The 13,878-nt window shown below is 45.9% G+C and overlaps 1 protein-coding gene across 1 annotated transcript in view; it reads left to right on the top strand.

Moving 5' to 3' along the window:
• Positions 1-341: 341 nt before the first annotated feature.
• The window catches only part of LOC146179187 (uncharacterized), a 37,246-nt gene continuing 23,709 nt past the window's right edge, over positions 342-13,878 (top strand). The window contains exon 1 of the mRNA XM_084578864.1: positions 342-487. Within this exon, the coding sequence (XP_084434990.1) occupies positions 485-487 (3 nt within the window). The 5' untranslated portion in view covers positions 342-484. The remainder of the gene's footprint in view (positions 488-13,878) is intronic.

Genomic DNA, 13,878 nt, shown 5'->3' with positions numbered 1-13,878 from the left:
TGTCGTTATTGCCTTTGTTAAGAAAAAAATATGTTCTTTGGTGCACAGTGAATAAAGGTGAACTTCGGGAATAAGAAAAGCAGCTAGTAGAGATAGTGAGAGTTAAAAAAATAAACACGATAAAACATGCAGGATTTCGGCTTCAGAGCAGGTAAAAAGTGTTCAGCGCTATCAGTAATTCAGTAGTACTCGACATCAGCTGATAAGGAGCTGACAAAGATAGGATGCTGAATCAGCGCAGAGCTATGGAAGGATGCCGAATCAGAATGAAACGACTATGCTAGTGAATGAACGCGTCGAGAGTGTTACGCGACCGACATTCCATTGGATGCTGCAATCCATGTCGCGGCGCGCGCTCTGTGGGAATGCATTACTTCACGTGTACTTGCATACCTTCGTCGCATTATGAGGTCCCGAAGCGGAGTTGCACACACCTGTCGACGCAGCCGCACTGGCGTAGGATGGCACTCGCACTGCAACCCTGATGGTGAGAGCTTATCTACTCGATCACGCGTACGCATCCAGAAAGAATTGAGCTATTGCATTGCGATGCAAGGGCTCAGTGGAATGTGTGCAGTGCATACTTGGGTGGAAATGCGTGTGAGCAGGAGTCTGAAGCGGTCGATGTAACATCTTCACATCCCCCGACTATGCGCTTGTCCGCTTCGTATAAGTATAAACATAAATAGGGGTGTGTATAAGTATATGCGCTGGTGTGACTCGGGGTGTCATCTTTTCCGCAATATAATGGCACGCCGTTAGCAACTCCTTGAGTGCAAGGCACAAAAGGTTCACGGTGGATTATGGCGCAACCTTTGGGTAACTGTACCTCGGAATTCACTCTTGCACATAAGTTGCCGAGCTTCATGCGAGAAGAAGAAAAAACATTTACGCTAATTCCATTGAAATTTTTTCAAACTGTTGATTAAGGTCTGCATGCATTGCATAACGACGGCCTTCTTATCGTTCTCCGGTCTTTTATGATCCTAATATTTTCTGATACGTAAAAAAAAAAAAAGATTGCCTTTAAAGGCTATCTTTTACCCCACTTTAGGGAGTGCAAAGACGGGTCGCGCAAGTTTTCAGAAGCATGTCTGATAACAAAGCACGAAAACGAAAGAGAGATCATCGAACTAGCTCTAAAAAAAAAAAGAAAAAAAAAGCAGAGGAAACGTGTAAGCAAACCTTCGGCATTACTGACAACAAATAACTTGCGTACCTAGGTGAGCGTGAGCGTGAGTTACGGCTATAGTCATACCTACAACAGGTCGCTTTTTTCACCGTTTACACTCTCGTATTTTAAGAACTCGGAAATATGCGTGGGTGCAATCTGCGCAGGTGGCTTTTAAAGCAAAGCAGACATCTCACGTACACTATAGAGCTTATTTATAAGACGATTAAAAACTAAAATTAGCTAAACTACTCTTCTACTTTTATTTCAATGGGCAATATATTAGATTACCAAATTGAAGGCCATCAGCATTAAATGTGCGCTCCGTTTTGAAATTATCTAAGTCAGCCGCGTAGATTCATATATCGAATCTAAAAAAATTCGCACTTGAAAGCTTGTCTAGTTGACGTTCCTCTATTGCATAATTATACGTATTGACACCGTCAGGCATGGTGGTGTCGGCAGAATCGCGTTGCGGTTTTCAGCGTTATCAAATACGTACATAAACGGCGTCTGTATGTTATACATAAGCGGCATGATGCATGATGTGCCAGCATCTGCTTCCATCTTTATTTTGGTATCACATGCGATTCGTTTCAAAAAATCGTGCAACTCTACCAACAGTCGTTTCAGCAGTACTCCAGAACGCGGCCGGAAATCAATTAGAGCCATCTGTCGGCAGATAGCAGCGAATACTGTACAGCTCGATGGGGACACTTTTTCTTACTATTGACATTTATACTGTTACTAGATTCTAGAAAATATGATATCTAAAATGGTTCCAGCTCTCGCAATGACTAGCAATGATATCCACAGAAAATCGTAGTGTACCAAGTATTTCAAACCCGGCGGGTAATTTTGATTGAACTGTGGTACGTTTCGCGTCGTTCATAATGTACGGCTGTCATATAAGAAGAGCGATAGCAAATGGATCAGCGCACGCTTTCCTTACGACTATTCGGTCGGTGTGGCTAAGTGGGGCGACCCAGTTCTTCCGAGTCGTATACGGTGTCTCAACTCTTCCACGATTGCAGTTGAAGAAGACAGCTGTGGCCGACATCACTTTGCATAATCGCTCACATAATCTATAACAAGCTGTGCTCTCCTCTAAATTGCTTCCCAGAGCAAAGACTTGTCGCCCTCAAGTAGCCGTTAGGCTGGCTGTTCATATTTCAAGAAACACGTGCGCGGACAACCCTAACTTTGCAGCAAACTTGGCGGCCGTTCTGAGCGTATTTAGAGAGCATGCTGCACTGAATTGAGATTACGCTTATTTCGCTACCGGGACGCCGCGCCGCGGAAATATTATAGCTCGCTGTTTCTGAAGTTAAAAAGGAGGCCTCAACAGCTCGCTTCATTTCTTTTTAATTTGTGTGCAGGGGCTAAATGCCGAGAAACAAAATATTGGCGATGACTGTGTCGAAAGCTACAATAATCCTGATATAGAGGATGTTCACAACTTTGATTCTAACTTAACACCATTCAATTCAATTACTTCAAACCTTCCGTTTATACGGCAGCTGTAAAAGCTCATCGATCTGTCCTCTCTCGAACAAAATGAAGCCGATACAGACACATATAGTGAAGTCGACGAGTTCTGATATATCTGCAGTATCCGCAGTTGTTTGAGTAACGTGGCAGGAAGACTGATGCTCCTATACAGACGCATCTACGAAAGTGCAATGGCGCCCTCTACATTCGTGACCCCGTGTCAATAGCAAAGAGACGCCACTATTCACCCATCTTCTGAGCGTGTATGCTACACCGCTGCTTCGCGCCTAGCGCGCTGTTCACCTCCCTGATTTGGCTCCCTTCGTTTGTCTTCCGTGTTTCTTCTTGGCGAGTCGATGCTCTTGACCCGCTTCGGCCTAGACTCGCCGCAGAGTCACGGGCGAGATGTGTTCGCCGCAAAGTTGCGAGTCTCCGAATCGCGCGAGCGGCCTTCCTTCCACTCTGTCAAGGACCGGACCCTTCCAAGGGCTTGCGACGACAGTGATTCAGCAGGCGGCTGCTTTGCCTTGTGTTCGCATCTACTTCCGCTTCCCTTTTTGAGATTCCGTTTCTAACTTGGCTACCGAATACGCTTCCGCGCTGTGTAGAGGAAAATATCTTCTAAACTGTGCAGAAACAAGAGCATGGCATTCATTTTGCTTTGTAATCAGCTCATACCATCATCTGCGAATGTATACTTTCAAAACACCGCTTCTTTCTGGTACACAACAGAAACGTCTTTCAGATCAGTATCCGCGCCACAGAGGTAGTTAATGACAACGCTTTTAATCAAGCCATGGTGTATACCCTGCCGTGAGCTTTCTATGCAGTCAGTTGTTGTTGTTGTGACTGAAGGAAGAGGGAAAACAAAATGCACGGGCCTGCTACTGGCTCTGTAGCTGAGCCACCTCCGCTGCCTCGTGCAGACAGAAGAGAAAATAGAGAAGAAAGAAAAGGAAGAGGGAGAGAAAGACGCGCGCCGAAACAACAGCCGTCGTCCACCACCTAAGCGGTGGCGGGTGCAATGACGGCCTACAACAGATAAAAATTCTGTGGCAGGCTAGCCCCCGCCGCAAGCGGCATTGACCTACCGTCCCAGCTCCGTAGGGCCAGGAACTAGTGTGCACTCGCCGTCACGTTGGTCCTGCAAATTTTGCCTCCGGCTTTCAAGCAAGAGTTAGCTCCCTTCGTGTCGGCTAATTGCGAAAGGCTCCGTGCACCAACATCTCAGTTAACCATATCATTCACAGCGTATCACGTACAATACGGAGTCAGAAAAAGCCTTCTACAACACATATTCAGGACAAGGGCAAAGTTTTAGCCGTCAGGGGTGCAGAGGATTTCGGGAATGTAACTCGCAACAAAAGTAGATACCTCGTTGTGACAATGATGTAAGGCTAATGCGGTTATGTTCTGCGGAATTAAGAGTGGATAGAAAGGTTTAAAATATTGAACTGATTTAGTATGCATGAGATTTTCTGTGCGTTGTTACACCGCTTCCGAAACGACTATAATTGCCTCATTAAATTACGCAATGATAAGCGTTCCATAAAGAAATGTTCCAGCTTTACTTTTGCATTCGTTTAGTTCTGGAACTCTAGTAACGATACATTAGAAACCGATTACATTTATCTTACACGCTTTGTTTGCTTGGGGAATAGCAGAGTTAAATAACCAACGAAGTTCAAGCTCACGCGATTCATACCTCTTTAGAGACCAAATTCCTCGTAAAATCCAAACTAACGTGCTTCTTACTTTACGCAGACTTTCTCTACTTGGGCTCCCGCTGCGACCCAAACTGCTGTGGTTGTACACACCAGATCGCATAAAAAAAAAAAGGCAATCGTCACCCGTAACAAGGGACAACCCTCATCTTGGTTAGCCTATCTACCTCCTACAACTTGAAGCAAATGGTTCCCACTCGGCAGGGCAGGAAACCAGCTAGTTTTGGCCTACCTGGCGACTTACCTGCGTAGTCTTAACCTGATTTCATAATATATGGTGGTCTCTTAAGCGCCGCCTTTAAAAGCATGACGCTAGAGCTCGTATGACTCCAGTCTGCGCCTCCTTTGCGAATGCTCACATGCATTTTCTTGCTTGTAATTCATAAATATGCTATTTGTGTCTCTGTTATCTCATGCCTTAATTCTTATTGCCACGCAGTCCTAATTCAACACTTTACGTGAGAGACATAAAAAGCACCGCTTTAACCAAGCCGTACAGACGTGCCTGCGTGGTCTACAGGAGTAAAGTTTCTCAGGCGGGATCCAAGGGTGCCGCTTTCGACTCCCGTCTGGCCCTTTCATCTCAAAGGAGTCCTCCACTATACGGCGTCTCTCATAGCCTGAGTCACTTTGGGACGTTAAACTCGGTAAACCAAACCAAACCAATCAGAGGAGCTGTCCAGATTGAAAGCCCCTGCTTGCCAACTCGAGCATGCCGGGTGCTCGCACGACGTCACACAATCCACTGACCAATCCGGCCATGTCGCCTGCCAAGTACCAACTATCAGAGGCTTAATTGGCACGGATATATGATGCTTCTCGCAGGTTAGGTGTCTAGTGCTAGCGCATTAGGAAGGGAACAGCTTATTCTATTGCGCTTCTTCTATTTGCTCCGCACTGTCGTCCGTTCTGTTCTGTACCGCGGACGCAACGAAATAATTGTGTGCAGTCAAAAAAAGATGCCTGATTTAATTTACATATTTATGAGGAACGCACCATTACGAAAATAATGAACAACGATTTTGCAGTTTATGTTCCATTAAAAATAAGTCATATCTAACTGTCAAACATATTGGCCGTGAAAAATCACTCGAAAAATGCGCGAATAGCAAAAATTTTTGCGGAGAAAATTGGCCACGACCCGATGTGGAGGCGGAAAAAAATGCCTCCCTAAGATCGCGAAAAAAAACAAACAATAGAACCCGGAAAAAATGGACCCTATAAGTGTACGTCATACAGATATATATCTTTTTCTGACACATAAAACTCCATTAAGCATTAACCGTTTCCCGAAGTCCCCTTCAATTCCCCCAAATTAGCAACCTTCGCGCAGCAAACAAGCGATGGCTTGCCTGTAGCTAAGCTTTTCACTTTTGCTAATTACGTCTTCGTGCCTCCTGATCGACTACCGTCATGATAACTGTTTACCAGAGGCGTGACTGGTTATGAGGTCGCATCCGTGGCCGAACGACGCGTGGAGGTGAGCCGGCGTGCACGCGTGTCCTCGACCCTGAACTGCACCCCGCACTTCCGCCTTGCCCGCCGCTTTTAATTGCCCGCCAGCTGCTCGTCTCGCAACCTCAGCCCTGCACGCGGATGCCTTGAGCCACCGGTGTTTGCTGTGCAATCAATTAAGCACCCAACATGCTTACAGATGGGCTAGCCACTTGCACGCCATGCAAACCAACTCTTTTTATATACGTCGACTCATCTGATTGGCGTAGGTTATATGCTTATCCAGGTCGATGCATCAATGGTGAGTAATAAGACTGTTTAGGGGCAGAAGGTGGTCATGGATGATCAGTAAAGGTCCAATAGACTCCCCGGTCTTATAAGTGTATGCTTACGGCTATAAGTTGGTCGATTTACTTCGTCATGGGATGCCCCTTTCTTTCCTGTCTTTTCCTTGCCTGTGTTCCTCGTGATATTTCAACTGCCCTTTTCGTCTGTGCCCCTTCGCAGTGCGCGTTATGTGCTCCTTGCTTTGCTGCATTTTTATCTCGTCTCTATAGTATTCCCCTCTCTCTCGTACATGAGCTGTAAGAAGCTTCACAGGATTCGCCGCTGCCAGCCGGAGTAGGGGCGCATACAGGAGGGTATACGTTAAAAGGTTACAGGGGTACAGGGGTACAGGGGTACTGGGATACTGGGGCACATGGTACAGGTGCGTACAGGTTGTGTCCGGAAAGTAAAGCAATAATTTTTTTTTCTGGCGCTGTAGACGATCCTACCGCACTCGGATTGGTCGGTTTAGGCTAGGGGGACGTTCCACGTTCCATCACTGCCTAGCGTAGACTGATCTGAGCTCTAGTAGCGTCATGATCGCTGTTGCCATGTGCCCCTTGTCACGACGTGCGTTGGCATCCGCACGCGAACAACGGTACGCGATCGAGTTCTGTGTTAAAATGAATGATAGTCTTGCCGAGACCTATCAAATTATTCAGCAAGTGTACGGGAAATCCGCTTTGTCCTATTCTCATAGCGCTAAACTCTTGTTCTCTTAGCCCCGTGAACTGACCGGATGGCATACCTCAGAGCCCCTCGCCCCAAGAAGGCAACGATGCAAATGGCCGTCTCTGAGGCCAAGTTTGCAATTTACATTAAATTTATACCGTAAGGACAGGCAGTCAACGCTGTCTATCGGGTGAATGTGCTCTAGAGACTGAGAAAAAATGGTCCTTCGAGCGCGAAAGGAGATCGCCCATACCTGGGAGTTGCACCACGACATTTCCAGAGATATTCTCTTCGCGTACGCGAGTTTCTGGCCAAGCACAACTTGGCGACGCTTCCCCGGCCACTCTGTAGTCCTAACCTTGCTCTGCCAAACTTCTTCCTGTTCCCGAGAACCAAGAGCGCCCTGAAAGGTGTCCGTTTTTGGATATCGAAGGGACCCAAACCGCCGAGACAAAGGCTCTAAACGAGGTCCCTGTCAACGCCTTCTGCAGAATGCTTACAGTGCATGGCAGAGTCGCCGGTAAAAATGTGTAGATGCCAAACAGGACTGCTTAAGCGAATTTTAAAGGTCTGTAATAGTGTCTTGAATAATTTTTTTTCTGCCGATAAAATTTCATTACTTTCCGGACACACCCTGTATTTCACCCGAGCAGTTCCCACGATGTAAAACTGCAGCGTCATAAGCAGCGTTGCCCGGTCATTTTCTCGTGCACATACCTGAAAAGCCCAAAAAGCGATATTTGCATATGCATGGTTTTAGGACCTCCCTGCATCTATGGCTTACTCCTATGATCTGCCCTTTTCACATTCCTCATACCGTCAAGGAAAAGTTCGTATGCATATACTCTCGCAACTCGCACATCTTCTTTCCTTATAGCCTCGGCTCCCAGTGTGAAGAAAAGGACGCTTATATGTCTTCAATGGATAGAAAGCTCGGCTAATAAGCTGGAGGGCCCACGTTCAACTCTGGCCAGCGCGATATTGTTTCGAATGAGGCCGCTATCGGCAATGTGAGATGAAAGATCACGCTCAAGCGTCTGACAAGTTGAAGTTGGCAGATGAAATAGTCGGGCACTTATTGGTCGGCAGGTACTGTGACGTCACGAAACCGTGTGACAAGGTCGAGCTGGAAAAACTTGCCATGTTGGGAAGTTCTTTTGAGATGCGAGGGTTAGTTGGAAATCGATATTGAGTCGCATCATACACTTAACGGGAGAGCTGAGGAGCTAGGTGTCCACCAAAATTTTCATCCGGTTTTCTCTCCAATGAACACCTCTACTGTAGCGCAAAAAATCACCACAAGCACTAGAAGCCAAATATCGCCTTTAAGAGATAGAAAGTTTTATGTACTAAAATTACATCCAAAGTAGTAAAGAAACGCAGGAAGAGTCATTCATTCTTTACTTTCGCCTCGTTTGGAGCGTTGACAACTAATCCAGTGAACACTTCCAATCAGCTACAAAGGTAATGCAGAGATGGAATATAGATGTCAAGCAAGCGGAACAAATGTGACTACATCTCTTGATGTAAGCTAGGAATGACCGGAATGGTGAACTGAACTATAGTTTATGGGGTTTAACGTCTCAGAGCGGCCCATGCAATGAGGGGTTCCCTGGGGGAGAGGTCTAGATAATTTATTTATTATTTATTAATTAATACTGTTCGCCCTTTGTTGGGCCAGTACAGGGTGGAAGTTAAAATAACTTTCATAGCGCAGCACGAAGACATCGTATCAAACACAACATAAGTTTAGAGTACAAGCTAATACCACACTCATATAAAAAAATCTTCACAGATAGATCTTTCCAACGCCCTTTCAAATAGGTACTAAAAAATAACACTATTCGACCATTTGAACACATACTGAAGTCTGATTACATTAATAAAAGTTACTTTCCTCTATTCTGGTCCTCGTTCAGGTAATGGTAATATTTTAGTGAAATGAAGGTTCCGGGTGGAGTTGTGGCTTCATCGGATCGAAGAAGAGGATTGAAGAGAGGAAGAGGAAATGAAAGAATCCACTTTGTTACTCTTGCTTGGTGCGAACCATTATTCACGCTTTTACAAAACATATCACATTAAACAACAAAAAGGGTTAATCATAAGTGTGTTGCGAACCACATCCCCGGAACAGACGTCACTGGCAGGAACAGGCCGTTTCGTGCCCCTGCACAATTTGTGATCTTTCGATCCGCGCAGCACTCGGAGCATCATTGCGACTCGTTCCTTCACAAAACAAAAAGTTACTTGATTCTCTCTAGGCTAATGAAATAGCTTGGGCACAAATCAGAGCCCGCCACTTTCGGCTTAAAAAGCAAGAGCTGCTCAAGGCGTTGAATGTTCTTCAAGAGTGATGAGAAGTTGTAATGTTTAGCACAAGCTAAATTACCCCAAGGCTGGAGAGGTGACACATCGGGCCTCCCATAGGCTCTCTGCTGTATTTGCGCATGCAGTGGCGGCGGCGCGTCATAACGCCAGCTAGACCAGCCACCTCGTGGCCTGTGCCTGTTAAATGAGCCTCATCGCCCGTAGCAGCAGACGTATGCCATGGACCCGCACACGCGCACACACCAAAACCAGACCTTTCCGCGCTTTCTTGGTCAGTGACCTTTGCGAAACTTTCTGCACAAAACGCTGGTGCAATGGCAGTTCGTGCAATTTCACTTCGTCAGAAATTTGCAAAGCTCTCTTTGAAACAATGTTATAAATAAAGTGTAAAAAGTTTGAGTTTATAACAACATATCACAAAGGTTGATGTTCTGCACGTAAAACTGGGAGCTATCCCCAATATCGGAAGCTCTCGTTGGTGTAGGGTGGACGCAAGGCGGGTGGCTTAATGATGCTTGCTTGTCATAACCAGACGTGCCCTCGTTCCTCTGGATTGGCAGTTTAGTCACGTTTCAATGAAATGAATATGGGCAGACTGGACAAAGAAAGAAAGAAAGAAAGAAAGAAAGAAAGAAAGAAAGAAAGAAAGAAAGAAAGAAAGAAAGAAAGAAAGAAAGAAAGAAAGAAAGAAAGAAAGAAAGAAATGCGTCGTAATGGAGAAGTGTAGAATATAAACGGCCCTGGCATTGCATAGCACCAAGCGAGATATATTACCTTCATCGAAACGCAGTAACCAGGAGCGAGCGGCACATTGCGAGGGGTCTCATGTCAAGAGACAATGCACAATCGTCGTTTCTCACCGCACTCATTTGTCCAGCACGCGTCGAAATAAATTAAAGTTACAAAAAAGCCTGCCCCAGTAGAATCTGAACTCGGCTTCCAAATGATATGACAGCACACTTTAGACGACTACTCGGAAGTACGGGTTATTAATAGCATCTAAGTTGTGCCGCGCGTTAGATTACTACGAACGACTGGCAAGCGTTTATGCCGAATAAACATCGAGATTTTAGTCTCACCAGCTTTGCCTTTTCTTGCTATCGAAGACTACACGCAAAGCGGCAAACAAGAATGTCGAAGGACGAATTGCAAAATGTTACAATATATCTGCTCTTCATGCACTTCAGATGTTCTAAAGACAACTTTTGATAAACGGTGTAGGGAAAGAAGTAGGGCGTGACTGCACATCGAGATCACGTACACGACGGCATAAGCCGAACAGTTCACTACCCTTCGCGATGTAATGATCAGCCGCCTTTGTTTTCCGTCCCTTTACGCACAAAGAAAATCGAAAGGAGGACTAAATGGACAATTCAAAGCTCCCTTGTGTACACTGACGACCCCGGCTCTGTGCTGATCTGCACGAGATAGACGGCCATATTCGAAAATTTGTAACGCGCGCCATACAGTGCTCGAGATCCCCCACAAAGCAAGGCTGCCGAGGAGTAATGTCTACAGCGAGCTCGGTGTGACAGGAGAAGACCGCTTGTTCTGTGTGCCTCGTTGCGAGAAAGAGCCATTGTTTCAACGGACCCCGCGAGGCCTTGAAAAGAGGCCTTAAGCAAAGAATGGTGCAGCAGATTACCTAGCGAGATAACTTATATATCATCATGAAATTCCTTGTAGCTTAGTCTGTGAGGCCAGTGTCGTAGAGACTATGCATGGTCAAGAAATATCTGGCTGCCAGAAACATATGGCGTTAAAGAAACACCGATATCGACTTTTTGCATCATCTCAGCAGTCAGAGGTTCACCACAATGGAAATGGTGTCGTTGTTATGAAGTCTCTTCCATCTGCCAAAAAAGAGACGTCGGGATTCTGAAGATTCTTCAACCGGCCAAAAAAAGTAGCACCGTGGTTCTGAAGCATCTTCAACCTGCCAAAAAAGTAGCGTCGCGGTTCAGAAGCATCTTCCACGTGTCAAGAAACAGTGTTGTGGTTTTGAAAGCTTTGCAATTTGTCAGGTGACAAAGGCTACAGAATCACGACGCCTGCTATACCTACCACGGTTTGCACACTAACGACTCACCTGTCAGTTAACACGGTTGACAAGTGGCAAAATGGAGGGAGGGAGGGGGGTAGGCGGAAGAAAGAAATAACAAACGGTTCGGACATAACGAAAGACTCGGATGTAACGAATATCTTGCGTCAATCAAATTGATCGCCCCTAAGGTCAAAAAGAAGAATATTTATAGGGCGCATAGCAAAATAACGACATTTCTTAACCATAGTTTTGTCTCCACAGTCTAAGTTAAGGCATTTTGACTTTATTCAGAGGCGTTAACATCTTAAAGCAACTCAAGCTCTAAGGACGTAGTAGAAATTGGCTTCACTTCATTTCTATCCCCTGCGGACCTTTCGCGTGCCCGACATTACGCAGTACATACAAGGGGGTCTTGTATTTTCACCCCCGTCCTCTGTTTTCCTGAGTTTGTGTCAATACGCCGCTCTAATGTGTACCAGTGTCAAACTCGGGTATCTCAGCTTGGTCGTCACGAGCGATCAAGCCACTGATCCACCGCGGTGGGATTTGTGTTGGTACCCGTACCGCAAGCGCATTGCTAATGCCTGCTTTGTCGCATAACTTGTAATCATCGCCTGTGAGTTGAGGAATTCTTTCAACGAACTGGTTCAATAAATATATTATGAAAATAAGGCAGACCCCCCTTCTCTCGCTTCAGGCGGTTCCAAAAATCCGCCCGTACTTGGTGGCTCAGTGCTCCTAAAGTCGGCCTGTCCGATATCTTTCCCAGCAGCACCTCGACGTACGAACATGTCGGAACACCAAATGCATTCGCTATTGTCTTGCTCTCCTGACACTTTCTGAGCGCACGTGGAGCCAACGTGTGAAGGTATCGCTGACAAGCACACGCAATCTGCCGATTGAACTTGAAAGTCGCCATTGCACCACGCGCAAAAAGCAAACTGAAAGAGCAGCCTGGTCTTCAAGGTTACGGCTTCAATGGAGACCCACTAATTGGCGCCGTCGTAGTGGTCGACGTCCGCCCCAGTGGTCACGGCTTCCGACGGCCTTCGACAGCAGCACCTCGATGATTTACGGAGAGCGGGGGCGTTATTTCTGCCCCTCACGCGCACGTTGACCAATTATTCCCACTCGCCCGCATGTGAACGCAACGACTCTTTCATCATGCGCGCATACATAAAGCAGTCGAATGGCGTGTGCTTACAAGTGGTTTATTCATGGAGAAAAGGCGCGTGCATAGCTATTGAATAAGAGTTGAGCAAGGTAATCGTGAAACCGTCATGCCTGAGCTCAATTACAAACAGAGATTCACATGCCCCTATGTTCTTTGCATAGCCGCTTGTTGAACGGCGCCCACGTAGCGGTGCAGATTATCATATGTTAGTTTTGTAATGCGATACCGCAGACTGCGTGCACTGCAAATGGTACGGTGCCCGTCACATGCCGTTATGCTAGGAGTCACGTAACGGGTATGCCTATCTGTGATGCAAGTGTTAATTTGCGTGTTGCGAGAGCAATCACGCTCTGAAAGGTTCGGATGCTTCGATGCTTCAATCATATAGGCTTCAAATACAGCAAAGTGGGGCTCAGTCAATTATGGCAATGTTATGAATGTATGATTGTGATTTATGTTGGAGTTACAATTGCAGCAAATCTTTTGTTTCTTTTTCTAGAGTTCTAGCACTTAGGCAAAGCCGAAGTCCTGAAAGGCGCCCGGTCGCGCACCGAAATTCCGTGGCGACTTTTCACCGCCTTGTACTACTGCGTTTCCTCGCGCTCTCATGGGTACCGGTAGACTACTTAAAGGTACCTCTGGGTACCTATGGATCGTCGCATGCTCACGGGCTCTCCTCGTACCCCTGCGTGGATGTGAAAGACATGCCTGACATCTTCTCAGGTGTGTTCCACATGTGCCGCCTGTGGCGATATAGAAAATTACGTCATGTGCGGTCCAGGGTACAGCGAGGAAAGGAGTGTGTTGTTCACTTCCCTAACAAAATAGGATTCTCCCATAGTTCACTTGGGGACATTGTCTAATAGTGCGGAAATTGGTCTTCTAGAAAGGAGGTTTCACGTCTTGGAGTTGAAGTTGAAGGTTTTATTTCTTTCTCATAGTGGTACAAAAGGGAGAGAGAGCACGTAGGGAAAAAGCTGCTTGAATGTAGCTTGAGAGGCACCTATGCCCACTTGCTGGGGCAACGTTAATGCCTGAGCTGTTCACAATACTGCTACAGGTGAGGCAGTGTAAAAAAACAAAATTATTTTTTCAACGCTCAGTGATCACAGCAAAAGAAACGAAAATATATAAATCAACAGCGTCAGATCATCCAAGTCACCCAGTCGTTCACATAGGCAGAATTTACTCGCGTTATAGTTTTAGGCACAATTCAGAGCAAGTTTCATCTAAGCGTCTTCAAAAAGGTACAAGATGGTTTTCAGTCTCTTCCTTATCATACCTCTCAGCTATATGTTGTTATTTACACTCACGTTCGTGTATATTGGCAGAATAAAAGAAAATTATTGCCATACCGTATTTGGTGCCACAAAGGGATAGAGACCAAGGATCATGGGAGCGGGTGTCACAGTCGGTTGAATAACGAGATAATTTTAGAAATGAGAGAGGTTACGTTGTTAGTAGTAACCACAGTTTTGTACATTGATAATAT

This window comes from Amblyomma maculatum, chromosome 9, assembly GCF_055883805.1.
Source record: "Amblyomma maculatum isolate TAMU_Amacu chromosome 9, ASM5588380v1, whole genome shotgun sequence".
Taxonomy (NCBI): domain Eukaryota; kingdom Metazoa; phylum Arthropoda; class Arachnida; order Ixodida; family Ixodidae; genus Amblyomma; species Amblyomma maculatum.
This window is presented reverse-complemented; position numbering and strand designations above follow the sequence as displayed.